This window comes from Xiphophorus maculatus, chromosome 18 (assembly GCF_002775205.1).
Source record: "Xiphophorus maculatus strain JP 163 A chromosome 18, X_maculatus-5.0-male, whole genome shotgun sequence".
Taxonomy (NCBI): domain Eukaryota; kingdom Metazoa; phylum Chordata; class Actinopteri; order Cyprinodontiformes; family Poeciliidae; genus Xiphophorus; species Xiphophorus maculatus.
Genome location: NC_036460.1, coordinates 3,777,062 through 3,800,900, shown reverse-complemented (window position 1 = coordinate 3,800,900; position 23,839 = coordinate 3,777,062). Strand labels below are relative to the sequence as shown.

The window sequence follows — 23,839 nt, the reverse complement described above, 5'->3', positions numbered from 1 at the left end:
AATAATGAATAGGAACTAATTTAACTTTAACCCTGTGAGCCAGAAAAACATTTTCACCAAAATCCTGTTATAAATTGACTAAAAAGGTTTTAAAAATAAACTTGGATCTTCTTCATCTTTCCTTCCTCACAGAAAACAGAAGAAAAACATTTGGAAAATAATCTGACATGTTGTATTTGAGAAGTTACTGCGACTATTTCTGCAGACACACTTTCTTAAACTGAAATTAACATTTTAGAGCAAAAAAAGGAAGAAGTGTAAAACCTTATGATTGACGCCTGAGGCTGCGACGTGTTGTTGAAGCCCGGCTGCTTGTGAAGTTCTGAACCTGAAGATAAGGAAGCCGAGGAGAGTTGGAGCCGCGGTTTGTCTAACAGCAGCGGGATTAACTTGGCAGGTTTGTTATTGCGGCTGCTTTTATTAGCAGAAAAGAGTTTAAAAAGCCCTGAAGCGACTCAGCTAGTTATTCCTCATAAAGTCTAAAAGAAGAAACATTTCCGTTTGCATCGGCCTCCATCGTTCCCTCTGTGAGCTTTAAATGTTTTAGAGGAAGGTAGTTGTTGCCACCAAATAAATGACATGTGATGAACTTTGTTTATTCAGCTGTGATTTGATGTCTTCAGTTTGAATTTCTTAATGGCAGTTTCCGGTTTTACTTTGGTAAGCCATCCTGCTCTGTTCTTTTCACTTCCTGTTTGCAAACAGGCCTGCTGAGAGAAGCTTACTATTAGAGGCGCATCATAATTTTAGAAAACAAATATTTTCTAAAAAATTTCAGATTTTTCTACAAAAAACTGAAAGAAAAAAGTTTGAATAGTCAAAGATTTGCTAGACAAAACTGAATTTTTGAGCTCAGAAATTTTGTAAAAAAAATTTTTTTTAAAACAAACAAAAAACTAAATGTACAAAATGTTGACACCTTTGACTTTTGAAATTTGGAAAATTTCCAAACATCAAAAATTTGTGACTTTTGAAACAAATTTTTTTTTTTTTTTGCAAAAGTCAATATTTTCTACCTCTGAGAAGTTTCAAACATAAAAGTCAAAAAGTTTGAATTTTTAAACTTGAAAATTTTCCAAAAGTTTAAAAGTTTTGAATTTCGAAACTAGAAAACTTTCCAAAAGTTCAAAACTGACTTTTGAAACTTGTACAATTTCCAGTTTTGTTTAAAGGAAATTTCTGAGATTAAATTGTAAAAAATTCTGGGTTTAGTTTTTTTTTCTATCTACAATGGCTCTATGGCATCACGTGTTAGCACCCCACGGTTCTCGTCTCTTATAATCTCCAAACAGTCGCTCCCAAATTCACCCTTTCACTTCACGAGCCATCTTCTCTGTTTGCCTGAGCAGAGGTCAAACCAGAGGTCACATGAAGGAAGATCCTGACCCGTCTCTGAGGTTTCTCCAGGTCTGTGGACCCGTCAGAGACGTTGTAGTTGACTCTGCTCTGCCTGAACTGGAGCATCAGCCGTCGGCCCAAAGAGAACAAGCCCCACGCTGAGCTCTAAACAGTTGATATGAACGCCTCCTCCGGCGCGTGACAGACAGCTGAGGACGTGTTTGGGATTTATTTGTAGAGCGAGGTATTATCAGCAGAAACCAGATAACAGACATAAAAATATTTTCTCCTCTCCTGCGTGCGCAGGAGTTCACACTCAGGAAATACCGCTGAACTTTCTCACAATTGGTGGCAGTCTGGGCAGATAGCACCAAAAGTTTTTTTTTTTTTTTTTTTTGGATCTAATTTTAGGACAATCACACGTCTGGAGGAGGGGAAGCTGTTTCTATTCAGGGCGCTACGCTAACTGTAAACACATCAGATGGCTGAACGCAGCTCTCCATGTTCCCAACACTTCTCAGAGGAATAGTTTATCCAGTAACGTTATCTTTCAGACTCCTAAACTCAAAAGATAAGCTGAAGTTTGTGTCTCTAAAAAATTAGAGAAGACTTGTTGTAAGTGAATAATTCCTTAATATTGATGAAAAAATGCTAGCTCTAGTGACAGATTATTTCTCTTTTAGGAAAAATGATATGAGTGAAAAAAATCTAACAGTGGAACCAATACCTTTTCATTATTATTAGCGAACTATTTATTTAAAACAAGTTTCGATATCTTGCGTCGTTACCTAGCAACTCCAGCCAAGCCCAACCCGTTGCCTGGCAACCCAGTTCTAGTTCCACTGGCAGATTATTTCACTTAAAACATGGGAAAAAGGTCTTGTTATAAGTGAAATAATATGTCAATGGATTTTGTAGTTTTTCATCAATATTAGGAAATTACTGACTGAAAACAAACTCAAATGTTGCTGCAAATGTTATTTTTGTGTTATTTCAACTGTACTAAGATATTTTCACAAGAAATCATTTTGTAATATTTTGTTTTTGCAGTGTACCGAAATAATTTGCAGCACGAAAAACCCAATGTTTTGAAATCTCAGAAAAATGGAAACCTTTTCCATTTTTATGAACAAAATCTATGTGCAACATGTCTTTGGGTACAAAAAGACATTATTCATCCACATGTTTAAACACAACAAAAACACAAAATCTTACCAAGTGTTTTTTGATTTTTGGTCAGTTTTAGGGGAAATATTTTAGTACACTTGAAATAAAACACAACTAACTTACAAATCATTTGTCAGCAAGATATAGAAGCTTGTTTTAAGTCAATAATTCATTAATTTAGATTTTTTTTAATAAAGTACTAGTTTGTCTGGCAGATTATTTCACTGCTAACAAGTGAAATAATCTGCCAGTAGGTTGCTAGGTAACGGGCTGGGCTTGGCCGGGGTTGCCAGGTAACAGCACAGTGCCCATTGATTGTGAAATAAGTGGAATAATCTACCAGTAAAACTATAAAAAAAATTTAAATCAATATTAAAGACTTACTTAAAACAAGCTCATATCTCTTGCTGAGAAGTTACTTGTAAGTTACTTTTGTTTTATTTCAAATGTAATAAGATATTTGTACTAGAAAGTAGAGCAAAAATACTTTTTAATATTTTATGTTTTTCCAGTGCAGGACTCTCTGTAGGACCTGACTGGCTGCTTGGAACCAATTAAAAATTTTGATTAAAGTGAATAAATATTCAGTAACGATAAGTTGAGTGAATGAATGCTAAAACAAGCCATGATGCTCAGCACCTCCATCCAAGATGGCCGCCCTCGGGGGCCGTAGGAGCAGAACGTTTCAGGAAGCCTCCAGCCTCTTTAGATAGGAGCAACCTCCGAGCAGCACAATTTCCAGATCTGTCAGAGATAGATCAGAGGGTGTTCCCCCTAATTTTAAACATCAGATGAAAAAAAAAAACCAAGGCACACCCGCAGGCGTCTGCCTCTGGACAGGAAATGCCTCCATGTAAACAGGAAGCAGAGTTACAAATTTACCGATTCACATCTCACAAACAGCTTCTGTTGTTTGATGGGATCAGATGCAGGAACAGAAGCTAGAAAACTTGTTGGAAATAAAACTGTGGAGTAATTTCAATATAATCCTGAAGGTGTGAGTGTGGGCTGGATTTGTTGCTTTATTTAAGTTTTCCTTTCTTGTCTGAGGGAAGTTCACGCTCCAACGTACGTCAGGCGGCGTTTCCTCATGAAGCAAACTCATGACACCACTTGACCCGTTAGTCCTGGTCCAAGCCCACCCGCTGCCCACCGCCCAAAGTTCGTCGCCAGGAAACTGATGATGACCATCTTCATCCATCATCTCATTTCTGAAAGGATTTCCTTTCTGCTACGCTGCAGTATCAATGCATATTTCAACCAATGCGAAACAGTAACAGTTGATTTGCATGTACAGCATTACAAAAGTATTAATTTCACTTTTTGTTACAATACGAACCACAAACTTTAAAGGGTTTTATTTGGATATTGTCTGTTTCCTAGAAAACACTGGAAAATGTTGGACTTTAAAAAGTCAGAAATCGCCTTATTTTTTCTACAAAATTTCTGACATCAATCTCAAAATATCAGTTTTTTGGCAGAAATCTGCCTCCTCTATTTCTATCTGCAATGGCCCCAATACGCTGTTGTACGTATGTTATTGGGATACGGTAGGAGAATTAAAACTAATCATCTGAAAAGTGTGGAGTGCTTTTGCATTCAGCCCTCTGAGTCAACACTTTGTGGAGCCATGTTTCATTTAAATTACAGCTGCAGCTTTTTTAATGTCTGCCTCCATCAGTTCTGCACATCTGGAAACCGAGACGTTTGTCTGGTTTTTGTAAAAACAGGTGAAGATAAGAGGGAGACCATTGTAACACGTGAACAGGCTTTAATACGCAGGTTTTACAGCATGTTTTAAATGTTGCGGCTCTGTTTTTTGGTCTTCATGATGCCGTTTGTTCCCTTTACCCAGAATCTCACATGAAAACTGACTTCAGCAGGAGCAACAGCATGCAGAGCCATTTGTAAAGTTAAAATAAAAAATTAGCAAAAATAATTTGGATTATCTGGCCTGTCGTATAAAAAAAAATAAAAAAGTGGATTTTCATTTTTCAAAGTTTTGTCTTTACCATGTTATTAATTAGTAAGTGTCACAGTTTAAATCTAAATATATAACTTGCATCAAATTACTTAGCTTGTTATCTAAATATATAGTTAGCTAAACATTTAGTTTGTCACATACATATTTGTCTTGCTAAATAGTTAATTTGAAATTAAATATTTAGCTTACTAACTAAATAGTTGATTTGCAGCTAACTATTTAGTTAGCAAGCTAAATATGTAGTTTATAATTTAAATGTACAGCTCCAAACTAAATATTTAGTTTAACAAGTAAATAATTGGCTCCAAACTACATATTTAGTTTGCTAACTAAATATGTAGCTTGTAAGTTAGATATTTAGCTTACTAACTTAATATATTGTTCTGAGCTTAATATTTGTTGGTGTGCAAACTATGTAATTAGCTAACTAATTAACTAATTATTTAATTTGTAAAATATTTAGCTTGTTAATGAAATATTTAGTCTAAAAATGTGAAATTTATAAATTAATGAATAATAAGGTGAAAATATGACTTTGATAAATAGACCTCCATATATTTTCCTCTCATAAAAAGCTAAATGACCCAAACTATTGCTGTTAATTTTTTTAGCTTTACAATCGGCTCCCCGTAGAAAACCACCAAATGACAGATTATAACCGTCTTGAATCTCATCTTAAATCAGGTTTCTGCAATCTCACGCAGTGACACAGAAACGTCGGAGATCCTCTACAAGAGAGAGTGTTTTGACGGCTGCGCCCACTTTGGGGCGTCATGCATACCAGGCTGAGGGCTTGAGCTGGAACTGGGGGGACAAACAGATCCTATGACCGTCATCCTGCAGCTGCCGCCGCCGTTTAGCATTCAGGCAGCAGCTATTTCGCAGAATGACACCCAGAAGCAGCGCAGCTTTTAAAACCAAGTAAATATTTTGATCATTCAGGTGGCATATAGCAAAAAACACAACAAACAATCAGCAAAATGTAAAACATTTAAAAGTCTGGTGTGTTGCTTAACGAGATTCCAGTGACATGTCACGCTGCAAATAAATAGCATAACCCTGAGTGAATGCTGGAGTGTTTGTACCCGGCCACTGGCATGTTGGAATAAACACAGGCGGCAGCTGTCTAACTAAAACCGTCTTTGCATTTAAACAGCACTCCATTGTTATGCTCTCCAAAATCAGCAGAGTGGAGACTGCTGCATAAACCGTCCCGCCAAAACTCAACATTAAATTAAACAAGGTTTCCAGAGATAAATTAGTCGGATGAAAATGTTTGAATGCTGCTTTGTTAAATCAGCTGAAAAATCACAAACAGATAATAATTACCTTTACTTCCCAACCTCAGTGTGTTTCCTCCAGAGGTTTAAATGTGACACACCTCCACCTGCAGCAGCAGAAATCAGTTTTCCCTCCTCACATCACTCTGCTGCTTTTCTTCCTCTTGTTATAATTATTATTTTTTTAAATCATAAATATCTTTTCCCCGTCTCTCTGCTCCCCTTTGCCCCCTTCAGCCAGCTTGTTGCTCCCCTCACTGAAACTCAGGCCTGGCCCAAACCCATGGCATCTCTTGGAGGGACGAATCCAGGCAGCTGATTGGCTGGAGGCCGGACTGACACGCCCATATTTGGGCAGGCAGAGGTGGAGCTGCCTTACAGCGATTAAAAGAGGGAGAAAAACAAGAAAAAGTTTGACAAAGCAGCAGAACCAGGCTTGTTTAGAGAACTGCTCATCACCAGAATGAAGATGTTTTACATAATTAAATAGAAATTAATCAAAATTTTAAATGACAACTTAAAGGAGCTTTAGTTAATCATGTTTTATTTGTGCAAGCTGCTGGATTTAAATGGGCAGCACTGTGTGTTTTCCAGCCACATTATGTTATTTTATAGCAGAATCAAGTAACTATGTTAACTTTAGTTGTTATAAAAATATTTTACACATATATGTATATAAATATATACATTTTACTTCCTGATTTAATGCCCTGAAATTGGGCCTCTGTCTCTTTAAAAAGTCCTGCTCTTTCTGAAGCTCTGCCTCTATTAACCCTTTAATGACATTGTCTTACCAGCCAACCAAAGAAAAGTATCCTCTGTATTAAAGTAGAATGTATTTTCCAGGCAAATAGTACCATTTTATAGCATAATCAAGTCACTATGTTACCTTCAGTTGTAATTAAAATGCTGTATATATCAAGTGTGACTTAAACTAAATGTTTCTTTGTGATTTAACACTTTGAAATTGGGCCTCCGTCTCTTTAAAAGCTCCTGCTCTTTCTGAAGCTTCACCTTCAGGAAGTCAGCACAACATGGCTCCTCTATTAACCCTTTAAAAACGTTTTTACCAGCGTTGAACTGAGAAGTAGCTCCTATGATGAGCTCAGCAGTTCCACCAGGTGTTTGCTAATTGCTGCTGGCTAGTCTGAAAGAGCTGAGTGGGGGAGGAGCTCCATCCTTGAAGGCGGGGCTTCGTCCACCCAGGTGTTTTGGACAGCTGAACGGTTGCGATAAAGATTAAAAGATTTCTTAAACATCAAATCAACACTCCAGGTTTGATTTTCATGAAGGAAAAACATCATAACATGACGTGAAGCTAAAAATGTACATTTTACATGACACTGCCTCTTTAAGAGATTTAAGGCTACAATCACACAGCAGGCAAATGCGACCTATGTCCAACTTTTTTACGGCACAAAAGAATCCGATTTGTTCCAAATCAGTACAACCAAATTAATTAATTAATTAATTAATTAATTAATTAATAAAGTAGGCATAAATTTCCACTAAAAATCTCAGAAATTTTCTAAAAAAAATTTGGAAATTTTTTACTTTTTAACATTTCAAAAGTCAGAGCTTTTTTTATTTTTGAAACTCAGAAATGTCCGAGTTTTGTTCTAGAAAATCTTTTAGATAAGTCTCAGAAATTCTATAGAAACATTTTGCAGAAATTTGGTCGAAAATGTACATGTTTTTTCCTAGAAAATTTCAAAGATTAACCTCAAAATTTCTGAGCTTTTTCTCACAAATGTTCAGCTTTTGGAGCTCAGAAATGTTCCAGTTTTTTCTAAAAAAAATCTCAAAAATTTTGAGTCAAAGATTTTCGACATTTGAAAATCAAAACAATCCAAGATTAATTGTGAGATTAATTTCAAAATTTCAGATTTTTTTTCCTCCAAAATTTAGGACTTTCCAGTGTCAGAAATTTTCATGATTTTTCTAGAAAATATTCTGAGTTTTTTTGGCAGAAATTTACTCCTTTTATTACTATGTACATGCTGTCGCAGGAATTCAAGCTGATGATGTTTGTACATGAATATCTGTTTATTATACAGTTGTTTGTCTTTCTGTATCCAAACTTACAGCAACAGTCACTGATTAATTAGACATTTTTCTCTAAATGTTTTGTATTTTTGTCAAAGAAGAATCCATTTTATGTTATGGATTTGTATAAAATAATAAAAAACTGATTTTACTGAATTAGATAATTCTGTTTGAGCGCACAGCAGCTCTGTGGTCAGGAAGTTATTTTAAGGCTAATAGCTGAAAATAGAAACAGCAAGCCTTAGATCTTATTTTAGAGAAAGTGTGATGCATTTAAGGGAGGCAGCTGCAGCTGCGAGCTGAATGATTTATTTTATGTGTTTATCTCTAACTAAATTTCTGCTTGGCAGCGTGAATCCTTTCTGATCCAAGTACAGCATGTGACCCAGACAGGGTTTTTTATTAGTCCTAAATAATTTATTCAACCAAAAATGGAGCCAATCAAAAGGAATAATGTTGCTGTTTGTTAGTTAGGAGCATTTAACGGCACACAGAGACCACACTTTTGAAACAAACCGTGAGAACGTAAGAGATTTCCAACCCAACTGAAAGTGCGTTCAGTACGACGGCGTTTTAGGGAATGGCAGATATAAAAAAAATAGAGGAGCAAATTTCCACCAAAGAAATCTGAAATTTTGAACTTAATCTGAGAAACTTTTTTAGCAAAAATTTTGAAAATTTTGAGCTCCAAAAATTTAAAATTTGCACACAAAAAAATTAGATTTTACGTATTTTTATGTATTTTCTAAAACAGACTTGGAAAGTTTATGATTATTAAAAGTCAAATACTTTTCACTTTAGCCTATTTTCATTAGTTTCATGAGTTCTATATTGAAAAACTGATTTGCCTGATTTTGCTAATTTTTTTTTTGTTATTTATTTGTATTTCTGTCATTTCTGTCCTTAAAATGACAAAATTTCCACTTAACTTTATATTTCATCCATCTGACTGTGTAATTTTTAAATATTAAATGATTGATAATTTGATCAGCTACTCAGTAATTGAGTAACTTTTTACCAAATTACTCTTAATGGAGTAAAAACATGTTGAAGTAGTGGTACTCTTACTCTTCTCTACCACCTCCGCTGGCCAGCCTTTCACCTTCCTCTCATTTTAAATCCGGCCAGCAGCCGGTTTGTAAGGGAGGAGATGCTGTCAGCACAGATCGGGCCGCCAGCTCTCGGTCAGCTAACATGGTCATTGTTTCAATCCAGCTCCCACACAAAGCCTGGATTTACAGGCCTGGGACCCGAAAAAAGAGCTGGGAGTCACAGGGAGGCAGAAACTGGGAGTCTGATTGTTGTAAAACATAATTTTGTCATTTTTGAATTATGTACAACTAAATTATCCTGATTGTTTTCACAGGTGGGTAAAGTAACCAAAATTTTTACTCAAGTTAGAGTAAAAAGTATTAGGTAAAACGTCAACTCAAGTACTGAGTAACTGATCAAATGATCAATCATTTAATATTTAAAAATTACATCATCAAATGGACCAAAATATAAAGTTAAGTGGGAATTTTGGTATTTTAAGAACAAAAATCCCAATAATTCAATTCATAATTCAAAAATAACAAAATCAGGTAAAATATATTTTTTTTTCCAAATCAGTTTCTTTCAATAAAAAACGGATGAAACTTTAACAGAAACTGCGGGTGTGTGTCTGAGTCTGGTGAAGTTTTGGTTAAGACATGTAGAAAATCCAGAAATTTTACTCAAGAGTGGAAATACTTCATAATAAAATTACTCAAAGCACAGAGTAGTAAAAATAAATTTTCTCAAAAAAAGTTACTCAAGTAAAAGTAGCTGAGTAAATGTAACTAATTACTGAGGCAGAGAGAGGGAGTTTGATCATCTGATTACTATAAAACATCACTTTTTGTTATTTTAAATGATTTATAGTTAAATTATTTTATACTGTTGTGTCTTATTTTTACTGGTGAGGCCTGCAGGTCTCACCAGAACACAACTCTGCCGCTGCCAGAGCTTAAACAGGTCAGGAAATCAGAGCTTGCAGACAGTATGCAGCTCACACTGTTTACACTTCCTGTTTTCAACTGGGACCACTAGATGTCGCTGTAGAGCAGCAATCAATGAACCTGATGAAAAATCGATTGTCACCAACAAATGGTGCATTTGTTCCCAAGCAAGGTAATTATAGTTAACTAAACTAGCAAAATAACAACAACTGAAATTGAGAAAACGGTAATTAATGGAGAAAAACAATAACTAACTGGAACTATAATGTGTGTTTATAAAACTACCTAAAACACACAGAAATTATAGATATAATATCCTTCATTTTCTTGCTTATAAATCTATGTTAGTCTTTTGGAATTGATGTGAAATTGATCTTTGTTTTCCCAACCAGTTTATGTCAGCTGTCGACAAATTACAGCGCTCCATAATCCTCCTGGAGGCGCTAATGCTAGCACGTAAAATGGAAACGTTTGTTGATTGTTGAACAGTAAATGGATACAGTTTTTTAAAAGAGTATCTTCTGTTGAGTATTTACTACCCAATAAATGTAAACATAATCACAAAACAATACCTTTTGAATTCTGCACCTAAAAATTAACCAATGTGTGAAGAAACTAAAACTACGACCATAATAGAATAGAATAGAATAGATAGCATTTATTGTCATTGAACAGAATTCAACGAAATTTCCTAATAAAAGCTAAATAGAAACAATATTTAACTAACAAAACTAGCAAACTCTGTAAAAACTAATTAAAACTAATTGAATTAGATGAAAACAAAAAGTCACAACGAAATAAAACTAAACTATAATAAAAAAAAACCAAACTACCCTGCTCTCAAGTTCAGTTAATTTAATCAAAAACACAAAAATTAAATGTTAAAGTAACTCAAATCATCCACGCATCTTCAAAGAGTAGCTGCTGATGTTGATGCTTTCTCCAGAAGCAGTCAGCCTTTCAACCAATCTGAAGAGGCCTCTGACTGAAGACTGTTGCTGTATGTCTCATCCAACCGTCATGACAAGCGAACAGCTCAGTTTCCAGACAGCAGTGTCCTGGCTGACACCATCAGTTGTTATCAAGCTCTGCTAACCCATCTCATTGACTCATTGAGAGATGTTGGAGTAGGGGATATGATCTCTGAACATTATGATGGATGGAAGGGAAGGTTTGAACTTCCTCCTTCTCTCTCTGCTCTGCAGCCATAAAGCTTCCTATTCAAGTTCTCTGGGAACTGGGGTCAGAGTTCAAGTATTATTTGAGCTTTTCAGATGCTAAACAGCTAATCGCAATTGTAAAACACATACCTTGTTGCCACGGTTACACATTATAACAGGTGATGCTCCCACACCTTTCTTTTTTTTTAAAAGTAACAACATAATTTATTCAAATAAAACAGTAGGGCTGAAACGATTAATCAGATTAGTAGTGATTAATCGATTACTGAAATAATTTTATTTCAACTAATTTAATTATTGATTATTTACAAGATTATACAAACAGTACATAAAGGCTGTTTCCTCTAAGAAAAACAACATACTCAGAGCTGCAATTAAGCCAAAACTGTACAAAAAATATTAAAATTTTGAATTTCAGATAAAAAAGCATATTTGTTTGTAAATACTGTATGTTTTATCCAGAACCAGAGGTGGGTGAAGTAGCACTACTTCAAGACACTTTTACTAAAGTAAAAGCAAAAAGTACAATTTTCCAAAATGTTACTCAAGCAAATGTAACTGAGTAAATACTTTCCATCTCTACCAAAATTCAAGTAGCAGTTTTAGCTTCACCTGGTTAAATTCTGTAAGAAAAAAATCCTATTAAGCATCTTTTGCTATCTAATTATTAATCAGTTAATATAAAAAAATAGTCAACAGAGGCTGAGCTTTTCACACGGTGATGTTAGAAGTATTTTTCATTCTTTGCTACAAATGATCAAGTATTTACTAAAAGAACACTAGATTGTTGCATTTTAGGGGATCATGGTGTGAGGCTGTTTTCCAGAAGTTTACCTTGGGAATATGTGATAGTTCAATATACAAACATGTTTGGTCTATTTTCTGCTCCCAACTTTCATTTCATTTGTGGATTTCATTTCCTGACCCCAACCTGCACTTTGGAATGAGTTAGAGCGGATACTGTGATACGGGCCTTATCAGCCAACATCAGTGTCTGACCTCAGAAATAGTCAAAAACTAAACAAATCTACTGAAAGAAACTAGCTACCATATCCTTACTTTCTGCATTAAGATTTATTTGGTGGGAGCCGCTAGACATTTACTAACATAAATGCAACCAGAAATGATAGGAGAACAAATACAAAGGACAACTGAAACACAAACACGTGGGAATCATGAAATAGTTATTGTCCTTTAGGCCCCTGACAAACAGGAAAATACTTCAAATGTCCAAAGTTCCTTAATTTGACATTTTGCAAGAATTATAATGCCATTTTTTGCTTTAATAAAATATTAGCTCAGAGGCTCATCAGAGCCAGCCTTTATTTTGATAAGTCTACTTCCGCTCACTGGCAACTAAATTAGCATATTAGCTAAATATTTAGCTTGCTCAGAACTAAGCTAATTATTTAGATATGAACTAAATAGTTGTGGAACTAAATAGTTGCTAGCTATTTAGTTTATGGCACACTAAATAGTGAGTGTGAAGCTAAGTAAACAGTCAGCAAGCATGCTATTAAATATTTAGTTTGAAGCTAAATATTAGGATTGTAAATTCAATAGTTAGCTTGATGATAAAATATTTAGTAAAGAAGCTAGCCATTTAGTTTGGAGCTAAATAGCTAGCTTGCTCACTAAATATTAAGTTCTGAGCTAGACTGTTCAGAGCTAAGTATTTGCAAGCTAAGTATTAAGCTTGCAAATTAAATATTTAGTTTGAAACTGTTACTTTTATAAATAAATTAATTACAATGCCATATGAGCCAATGTTTTGATGGGTTTTTTTTGTCTTAAACAATCCTAAATATTGTTAAAATCCTGCTTTGCATTTCTCACCAACACAGAAAAAGTCACGTATTAACAACAATATCTGTCGGGTAAACACGGCTTCTTCTAAACATCACGGGAAACCCTGGCGTGGAAACAGCTTTGCTTTTCAGCAAATAAGAAAACAAATCACACTCTTTTACGTATCTATAGCTTTAAATGCTATGTAAATGTTATCTAAATAGAAATCGAGTATTACCTGTATCGGAGGAAGGTGTCCAGGTGACTCTGAATATCCCACGCAGACACTCGCACATGGTCCGCAGCAGGAGGCCCAAAAGGAGGCGATGAACCGGGGGAGCAGCCCACACGCAGGCTGGGAGAGCTGTGGGAGGCCGGTGGGTGTCGGAGGCGATCAGAGGGTCGGTCTAACTGTTTGGGTCAGAGTGACACTGAGTGACACCGTCAGCGTGGATACCGAATAGCCAGACGATGACAGAGAAAGAGGGAGGAGAGTATCATGGACGGAGGGATGCGGTACCGATTCACAGAGGTGGGCAGACTTAGCCAAAAACTGAACTCAAGTAAGAGTAGCGCTACTTCAACATATTTTTACTCAAGAAGTAAATGTAAAAAGTAGCCACCCAAGAAATAACTCAAGTAAGAGTTAGAAAAAAGTAATTTTACTGAGTAACTGTAACAAGTAACTGATTCCGGAGTTTTCTTCCAACTTTAGCTGCCGCCATTTTGTGGCAGCTTAGCGCCGCCGGCCGGAGTGCCGTAATTTGTAATTTGCTGACGTAAACTGCTTGTGGGGGGAGGGCAATTAATTTCACATCAATTCAAACAGTTCAAAAGGATAATAAGTAGATTGGTAAACACAAAAACGAAGGATATTATATCTATAATTTCGGAATGTTTTAGTTATTTTTATAACCACACAATATACAGTAGTTCTGCTAGCAGAGGTGGGCAGAGTAGCCAAAAATTGGACTCATTTTGATATTTTAAAGACAAATTTACAATAGTTAATTCAAGTAACAACAACAACAAAAAAAAAAATCAGGAAAAAGAAAATGTTCCCAAATCAGTTTATTTCATTAAAAACTCACAAAACTTGGACAAAAACTGCAGGTGTCTGTGTGTCTGGTGAATCTTTGGTTGAAACATGTTTGTTTTTCATTCAGTGTAGAAAATCCAGAAATTTTACTCAAGTAAGAGTAGAAATACTTCATAATAAAATTACTCAAAGTACAGTGTGGTAAAAATACTCTTAAAAGTACATTTAAAAAAAAATGTACTCAAGTAAATGTAATTGAGTAAATGTAAGTATTCTGCTCATTCATTAGTAACAAAGAATTATTTTCACTTTTCTTATCAAATCTGCAGACTGAGGTACTTAGTTTGCTTTCATATCTGTTTATAAGTGTCTGTTTGTTAGGAATAAACAAATAAGTGTGTATGAAGGCCGAACAGGAGCGTATTAGCAGTAGTGGGCAGTCAGCAGTTTGAGGTGACGTTTGCCAAAGCCCGGCTCCATTGTCTGCTGCTGCCGGGGGCTTTATCTGCGCCTTGTTTCTGGGCTTAGAGCGGCTGGACTCTGGGTGTTGTTCACACAAAATGACTGCAAACTCACCACAAGCACGGCAGCTCGGCTGGCTGATCATTTGTGATGGTTTAAGTCTGAAAGAGGAGGGGAACCGAAGACTTAAACCGTTTTATTTTTTATCTTATGTGGTCAAACTTGTGTGTTTGACCACAGGGAATTTTTTTTGTGATATTATTTTCTAAATAAGTATTTTCACTTCATCTTTTCTCCTCAGTGGTGAAGTCAGTTGTGTTAGTGCACTAATAGCAAAGCTAATTTTTCAACTTTGAGCACTTTTAGCACTTAGCTTCCACAAAATAAATTTTTAAATTATTTTGGCAGTTTTGTAAACTTTTAGATGGAAAACATTCAATGTTTGTGTTGAAGTTTTGTTTATTGAATGTTGAGAATTCATTAAACAAACATTCGTGCTCTTATTTTGAAGGGGGTGATTACAGTGTACGTAGCAGTTCAGTTTTTTCTCCTAATTGTCTAAATATGCAGAAAGATCATAATTATTGATTTATTGCAATCAGAGGACGTATGAAAAGTAAAAAGTGTTATGAAAAAGCATTTTGTTACCTAACAAACTTTATGCTCACAAACAACTGTTGTGGTCTGGCTATTTGCTCCCTGCTCAAGCTATCAATCGTAGCTGCGTTTAGCTTTGTTGTGTCCTTTTCCCTAATTTTTGTTTTGTGCCTGAAATCTGAGTTTTTGGTTGTTTCTTATCCTCCGAGGAAAGAAAAAAGTTATCAAATTTAGTTTCTTCTTCATCTGTTTATGTCCAAAAGCTCATAGATGAAGTTTGTAGCAAAAGTGTCCAATTCATCCTTTTCTTGTGTTGTCAACTAATAGCAATTATTTTAAAAAATTGTTTATTAAATAATAATTCCTTTATGTAAATAATAAACAATTAAGAAATAATTACAAATTATTTCTTTATTGTTTAAGAACTAAATAACTTTCATTAGAAAGAATAAAAAATATTTATTTATGTTTTATAGTAAAGCTTTTAGGTTTATGAAGATATATTGGGTTTAATTAGATAGTAAAAGTTATTCATGCTTACTTATGGACACAAACCTTTGCTTTCCGCTTCATTTTAAGACTTTAATTTTTTTTTAAAGTTGTATTTCCCTTTTTTAATAAGAAATTGGAGGGAATAAATGAGGATTGGTCTGTGCTGTTTGTGTGCAATAAGCCTCAGATAATCCGACTGCAGAGTAGCTGGTAGCTGAATCATGTGCAAACGTTTCCTTTCTGCTGAAACCCTGAAAATCCTGTGGGTTTAAGAGACGGTGGCTCAGATGGATCAAACGGCGTTTCTTCTCATCATTCACAGCTTAACCGTCTCATCTTCAGCTCCTTTCTTCTCTGCTGCTCAGAGGAATCGCTTGCTTTAAGACGCAAAACCTTTAGGCTGCCAAAAATAGGAGCAGTAGCACAAATGAAAAACTTGTCAAAGTTTTGTAGTTTATTCATCCTTATTGTTTTTATTTAATTCATGTGAAAGACTGGCAGCCAATCAACCACTGACCTACACAGATAAGTGAGAATATAAAATGGGAGGATGGGGAAAAAATGTAAAGGGTTAAATTTCCACCAAATAAATCTCAGAAATTTTCGAGAAAAAATAGAAATTTCAGAGTTTGAAAAGTAAAACAAATGCTAGAAAAAACTCAGATATTGATATTAATTTCAAAAATTTTGTAGAAAAAACAATGAAATCTCTGAGCTTGGAAAGTTGCAAATTTGCTATAAAAAATGTGGGAATGTCTGAGTTTGAAAGGAAAATATTTGCTAGAAAAAAATCTGAACATTTTTAAAAATCTCAGAAATTTTCTTGAAAGAAATTCTGAGTCAAAGTCAAAAAAATTGCTAGAAAAAAAAACCTCTGTAATTTTGAGATTAATCTCAGAAATCTTTGAGAAAAAGCCAAGAAATTTCTGAGTTTGAAAAATCTTTTTTTTCCTGACTTTTCAAAGTCAGAAATTATTATATTGTTTTTTTTAATTTCTGAGATTAATCTCAAAATTCCTTCGTTTTTTTCTGTCAAATTTTCTACTTTTCAAACTAGCTTGAATTAAAGTTAGCATCTTAGCATCAGCTTCTACTAAATAAAATGTTGTAGCATGTAGTGCTTTAGCATTAGCAGAACTGATCTTTGTGATTGGTGCTTTAGGGTTCACCAAAATATCTTTCTAGGTAACACCACTGCAAATTACCAAAATAAAAGCATCTACTTCGTAACTTGTTTCCAGCGTCCGTTGTTGCACAAACGTAAAGTCAAACTCTGATTGGTTCAGGTGGATTATTGAACTATCTCTGCTGCATGCAGATGGTAATAAATGCAAATCAATAAAATACATTTTTAGAAGACACAAAGTACTTTGAGTAAATTTGCATTTAATATTCCTCCTGTACAAAAATGTATTTTATACAGAATACATAGCAGGAAGCTGCTGTCTGTCTTAGAAGGACAGAAAAGGTTCGGTGTGGATCTGTGGTTCTGATGCTCCTGGTTCCTGGAGAGAAGGAAGAGCAGCGTTCAGGTTTTCATCTGGATTTCTGGAAGAATTTAAGCTCAAAGGAAACACTGTAAACATGTTTTCATCCTTGGAGTGTTTTAAACTTCAGTCACTGAACATGACAGAATTTATTCTGTCATGTTCTCCAAACTGCAAGGTTGAGATAAAAATCAAATCTACGACGGCAAATTTATGACTTTTTGAACTCTGAAATTTCCAATTTTATTCTATATGATTTCTGAGGTTGAATAGTTGAAAATTTGCCAGAAACAAAAAATAATAATAACAAAATTTTAAAAAACTCAGAAATTACTAAAAATTCCAGGGTTTTTTTTAGCAAATGTTTAAATTTTCAAACTCAATTCTCTTATGTTTTCTGTAAAATTTCTGCAATTAACATAAAAATTTGAGATTTTTCTTGCAAATTTTTTATTTTTTTTAAACTCAAAGTTTTCTTTGTTTTTTCTAGAAATTTTGACTTTTTCAATTCAGAAATTTCTTACTATTTTCTCCAACTCAGCTTCATGTCATATGAAACTGAAATGTTTCCACATTCAGATAAGAGTCTTTTCAGTTCTTTTCACCTAAAGACAAAGCAAAGAGATTAAATGCGTCCACTAAACAAAAGGCTGTTTTCTCTTTTTTTCCCCTCAAACTTTAACTTGATTAGAATCAGATGTAGTTCGGTTTTTCAGTGTGGTGGAGTTTGTTTCACCTCCAAACATCTGGCAGGTAAAAGTGTGAGCGAGTCAGAGAGGAGGAGCCACCGATTGCTGTTCGCACCCTCGTCACCGCGTCTGTCCACCGGCAGAACGGAGCGGCAATTAAAGTGCAGAAAATAAACAATAAAATAAACAAAAAAACACTGAAAGTAAAATAGATTTATTTTGACTTCCAACAGAAGTGGACTTTCTGTGGAGGTTAGCCAATCAGATTTCAGGGTCAATTAAAAGAGCTGAAAATGACTCTAAAATAACTGAATACTGTAACAAACTATTCATTTTAGTTTAAATACTTTTATTTATTACCAGTTTTGTCTTAATTATTACAAGTCTGGCTTATTATTTGGTGATTTATTAATTCATCCATTCATTTGTTTAACAATAATAGTTTGAGATTCACTGTAAAAACCTCTGATTGTTACCTGTTGTCAACAGAAGAGTTTTCATCACTTCCTGGAAAGAATCCCCCACACTTCCTGATGAAGGAAAATATAAATTAAAAATGTAATTCTCCTTATATTTCTATTGTTTATTCATCTTTTATTAGAAAAGTCCAAATTTTAATTGGATCATTGTTATCCAGTGTGGGAAAAATGTTAAGATTTTTTTTTTAACTAACTAATACATTTTTCATTTATATCAAAACAACTTTTAATTTGGTAGGTTATGACTTCCTGTTTTCCTCAGGTATAAATATGAGGCAACACTTTTCAAAGTGGAAAACAGAAGAGAAGAAGTGAAAGAGGTCAGGATTTGAACCTAGGACCTTCTTGTTGCTAAGCAACATGACTACCAACCGCTCCATTGTGCAGCTAATACATTTTTGAATACAGAGCTAGTGGACTCAAATAGGAAACTAAAAACAGTTAGTATTTAGTATTTCAGCAGAAAAATAACCTAAGGGCGTGCCATGGTGGCGTAGCGGTTAGTGCGACCCGTATTTGGAGGCCTGGAGTCCTCGACGCGGCCGTCGCGGGTTCGACTCCCGGACCCGACGACATTTGCCGCATGTCTTCCCCCCTCCCCGTTTCCTGTCAGCCTACTATCATATAAGGGACACTAGAGCCCACAAAAAAAAGACCCCCTGGAGGGGTAAAAAAAAAAAAAGAAAAATTACCTAAATGTTTGGAAATTAATGGAGAAGAAAAAAAAAAGAGTTTATTGACTTAAATAGATGAGGAGACGATCCAAGACTCCAGAGAGACTAAAAACTCAATTTAAAGGTTGAAACTTATAAGTAATTAAGCTACTGCTATGAAATAATAATTTATTCAAAGAGTTTTAACGAATCCTGACTAGAGGAGCCAAAAAGTGCCGTGCATTCTGTTTATCTCAACATCTTGGTTTCTAAAGCATCAACATGAGCACAAAAGATCCTATCTGCAAAAAATCCAGAATAGTAAATAAATTACTGGGTCCTCAGAGTGGAGGACACACACACACACACACACACACACACACACACACACACACACACACACACACACACACACACACACACACACACACACACACACACACACACACAGAGCTTCTCCCAGTAGTATATATAGGCGGTTCAGTGAACCAGTTTGATGATAAAGTTATTATTTTTTTGTTTGTTTTATGTAAATGTTTCCAATTTAAGTTTTTTTAAAAAGCATTTACAGGCTGAAATATACAAAGAACAAAAGAGTAATGTATGGTTTTAATCATATATGAGAGACAGAATATTCAAATGTTCGTTCCTCAGGGATGAATTCTTGGACCTGAACTATTTGAACACTGGAGGCTCAGTTTCTGGTTCTATTTTTAGGAAACACGGCTTCACATTTCACCGCTATGCAGATGACACTCAAGTTTACGTCCCAATAAAGTCAATAAAGCGAGTCGTCCTTTTGAAAGACATTCTTAAGTATTTAGATCAAGTTAAGGTTTGGACAGAGGTGAGTAAAGGAACCAAAACTGTAGTCAAGAAAGATTAGAACTACTTCAACATATTTTATTTTACTCACGTAAAAGTAAAAAGTAGCCATCCAAGAAATTACTTAAGTAAGAGTAAAAAAGTATTTGGTAAAAATATTTACTCTAGTTCTGAGTAATTTATCAAATTATCAATAATTTCATATTTAAAAATTACATAATCAGAGGGAGCAAAATATAAAGTCAAGTGGAAATTTTGGTATTTTAAGGACCAAATGAGAATAATTCATATAAATAACAGAAAAAAGAGACTTTCCCAGGTCAGTTTCTTTTGATGAAAAACTCATGAAAGTTATGAAAATTTTTGACATTTTACCTCTCTGATATAAAATTTCCACTAAACTTTATATTTTCGTTCATCTGATGATGTCATTTTTAAATATTAAATGCTACTCTTAGTTGGGAACAATTTTTAGCTACTCTGGATCTGGCAGAGTAGCAGGGAAAAATTGATTGTTATAAATGAATTTATCTGAATATTAAATAATTATTGACTTAACAAGCTCCTGTATCTGGCTGAGAAGTTACTTGTAAATTACTTTTGTCTCATTTCAAGTGTTTTAAGATATTTGCAATAAAAACTAGACCAAAATTACTTGGTAAGGTTTTGTGTTTTCTAAACTACCCAAACTGCTGTTTTTAATACAGGAAGTTACTAAATGAATACAGTGACTTATGAGCTTTACTGGTTGCTTAAATCTTGACAAAGCACCAATGTTTGTGACATTGTAAGTTTGTAGAAAACCTATCAGAACATTTGCAAACTTTCCCAGGACTCCGAGAAATAACTGGTCTGTTGAGACAAGATGGCCGAATGTTGGCGTCAAAGGAGCGTTTTATCTTTAGCTCGGCGAATTTAAACCCCACTTTGCTCACCTCGTGTCAGACATGTTTACCAGTCTGCAGTCAGCAGAGACTGGGTGGGCTGAGGCGATTAGACACACCCAGAGCCAGGGGTCAACAGCTGACCCTCCAAAACGTCCACAACCAATTACAGGGAGTGACTGGGAGTTTAAACTCCGGCAGTGATGTCACGCCTCCGGGGAGTTTATTCACTTAAATTTCTAGTTTGTTAATTTCAAGTTTATTCTCTTAAATTTCTAGCTTACTTTCTTCAATTTCTAACATTTATCTGTCAAACAGGTATAAGGGAAAAATAAACCTGCACCAACAGCGCCCACCAGTGTTTGAAATCTGCTACTGCACCCAGACACAAACAGAAAAATAACTGGAAACTATAAACAGATACTGGAAATCAGGAGACATGCAAACTACTGAGAAAAGCTTCTTTTTTTCTTTCATTAAGGATTATGTAAGCATTAAATCGCATTTAATGTTGTTTAAAATTGTCCATAAAACCTCAAAAATATACAAATATACTTCTGATTTGTCTTAAAACGTCAAACAACTTAACTGTACTTCTGTTAAAATAAGTATTTTAGATATGGAAAACTGAAACTGACATAAAGAAAAATAAAAGCAGAAATACATAAATCGATAGCCTTAAAATGCACCAGTTCATTTAAAAAATGGAGAACTTTGCCTCATGTTATAGAAATAAATGGACCTTCATATTTATTTTTTTCAGTTTAGTTCTAACAAGTTGGAAATAAGACAAAAAATAACTTAGCAACTTTTCAGCGAAATATAGGAGCATGTTTTGAGTCGATAATTCATGAACATTGATGAAAAAGTAGCTTTATAGCAGGTTATCTTATTATGACAGACATTTTTGGCCATGCTGTAAGTGAAATAATCTGACGGCGGAACTAGAAGTGGGTTGCTAGGTGATGGGTGGAGTCTCGAGGGGTTGCTAGGTAACGGCGCGGTAGCCGTTGAATGGGAAATAATCTGCCAGAAGAACCAGAAAATTTTCATCAATATTAAATGAATTATTGACTTAAGCTCCTACGTCTTTCTCAAAACCTGTACATTAATTTTGTCGTATTTCTAATGTTATAAGATATTTACCAAAAATACTTTTTTTAAACCAAACATACTTTGTTTTTCCAGTGAATAACGGTTGACAGCTGTGTTTCAGGTCTATCTATTTTATTTATTTATTAACTGCGTAAATCATCTTAAGAAAATATAAACCGTTGTTGGATTTTGATTATTGTGCTAAAAAAATGACCTAATTTCTAACCCGTAGCTGATGAATTAACCCTTTCATGTGTTTTTTCGTGGTGGAGAAGTTGGAGAAACTTGCAGTGACGGTGAACACGGTGTTCCCAGCAGAGGTGAAGGATCCGCGGGGTTTTAACCTGAACACAGCCGCTGAAACGAGGACGGAGAAATTTCATTGGCAAAACTTGACAAAAAGCGTTAAAAGTGGTTTAAAAACATTAGACGTTTATATTCCAGGCTATCTTTTTATTGTGAACTCCATGCAGTTTGTAATGATTTACCTTCATTTCCCTGGAAAAGCCGTTCCTGCATTTGGAAATCTGCCGGCAAAAGTTTGGACAGTTGCAACGCTGCAGCATCGGTTTTCTCCAAACATTGTGATTTTATTCATTTCGTCGCATAATCGGAGAAAGTTGGTCCCCGGTGGAGCGGAGCGGTGGTTATCCCGGGCTGGGCACCGCCATGTCCGCCTCCTGGTCGCTCCTCCTCCCGGATCCGCTCGGACCAGACGGAGGTTCGGAGGCAGAAACACCCAGAAGGTCTGACCGACCGCAGCAGCTGCACCGGGATCAGCCGGCTATTTTAGGGACGCTGTAACCTGATACAACCATACAGTCCGATGCATTCAGATGGGTAATAACTAGTTATATTTATGCAGTTACCTTTACTTGAGTAACTTTTTCTTTTACTGTTAATTTGCTTAATCCCATACTAAATATTTAGTTTGAAGATTTAGCTTGAAAACTAAACATTTAGGTCACAAGCTAAACATTTATAGCTGCAAGCAGAAATATTTTACTTACAAATATCTAGTTAGTAAACTAAATGTTTAGCTTACAAACTAAATATTTTTAGTTTACGATATAAATATATATAGCTTACAAGCTAAATATTTACAATAGCAAGCTAAATATTTAGCTTCAAACCACATATTTGGTTAAACCAAATTGTTTGTTAGGTTGCTAGCCATTTGCTGAAACCCATCCTAAATGTTTGGTTTGGAGCTAAGAATTTAGCTTGCAAACTAAATATTGCAAGCTAAATTTGTACACTTAGCCTGCCATAAGAACAAAATATTGGGGGTTTATTTTTTTATATTTTCACCATGTTTTTCATTCATTTAAATGTCACAGTTTCAAACAAAAATATTTTGCAGTGAAAATATTTAGTTTGAAAAGTAATTTTTTTTAGGTCAAAACTAAATACTTACTTGGCAATTTATGTTTTTTTTTTTTTTTGTTGAAACTCATCTTAAATATTTAGTTTCCAACTAAGAATTTAATTTGAAAACAAAACATTTGCTGAAACTAAATGTTCGGTTTACAAACTAAACAAGTAGTTTGAAGCTAAATATGTAGCTCACTAATTAAATATTTAGTTTGTAAGCTAAATATCTTGTGGCTAAACTGCCATTTGTTGAATTCCGTCCTAAAGATTTAGTTTGGAGCTCAATGTTTAGGCTACAACTAAATATTCCCCCCATCCATCTATTTTCTAACATCCTGGTCCCTAATGGGGTCGGGATGCTGGTGCCTCTCCAGCGAACATTTCGGTGGAGAGGCGGGGTCACCCTGGACAGGTCGCCAGTCTGTCGCAGGGCAACAACTAAATATTATTTAAGCAAATTAAATATACAAAAGAATAAAAAACAATGATGGTGAAAATATGAGTTTGAAAAAAAAAACATTCTTGAGTCAGACTAAATAATCCAAATTGTTGCTGTTGATTTTTGACTAATGGTACAATTGGCACTCCATACGTATTATCTACATTAGCTTTTTTTCTAGCTGAAATCACACGTCGCAGGTAAAAATGAAAACACAGAAAATGATTTAAGAACTTTTATTGAAAATGATTTATTGATCACAGGCAGCTGCTGCTGCAGACAATTATTGATATTCCCAGATATTTCATGAGATTATACCTGGGATTATTTGCTGTTTCAATCACTTTACAACAAAGATGCCGAACCATAGTTCAAAGTAGTCCTGAAACTAAAGACCATTGCTTTGCATGCTTAATTTAATTTATTTAACTGCTGTGAAGTTGTAAAAAGAAAAAGAACATGCACTCAGATCCTGAAAGTGAGTTTAAAAATCTCAGAACAGGACAATTACAGCAGATTAGGAAATAAAAAGGCTAATTTTCATGTTGATAAAGTCAAAAA

General features: G+C 34.8%; 1 protein-coding gene and 1 long non-coding RNA gene across 3 annotated transcripts in view; both read right to left on the bottom strand.

The window, feature by feature from the left end:
• The window catches only part of LOC102218489 (neuroblast differentiation-associated protein AHNAK), a gene marked incomplete at its 5' end in the record, with an annotated part of 28,658 nt that extends 22,803 nt beyond the window's left edge, over positions 1-5,855 (bottom strand). The window contains one exon of the mRNA XM_023351690.1: positions 5,819-5,855. Within this exon, the coding sequence (XP_023207458.1) occupies positions 5,819-5,855 (37 nt within the window). The remainder of the gene's footprint in view (positions 1-5,818) is intronic.
• Positions 5,856-16,719: 10,864 nt separating this feature from the next.
• On the bottom strand, positions 16,720-22,208 carry LOC102238159. Of its 2 annotated transcripts, XR_001351232.2 has the most exons (6): positions 21,954-22,208; positions 21,692-21,822; positions 18,006-18,059; positions 17,577-17,658; positions 17,365-17,445; positions 16,720-16,858 (listed from the first exon to the last, which is right to left on the bottom strand). It is a non-coding gene; the product is annotated as an uncharacterized LOC102238159 (long non-coding RNA). The 2 variants fall into 2 exon arrangements; XR_002754333.1 differs by lacking the exon at positions 17,577-17,658 and having other exon boundaries at positions 21,954-22,207.
• Positions 22,209-23,839: the final 1,631 nt, after the last annotated feature.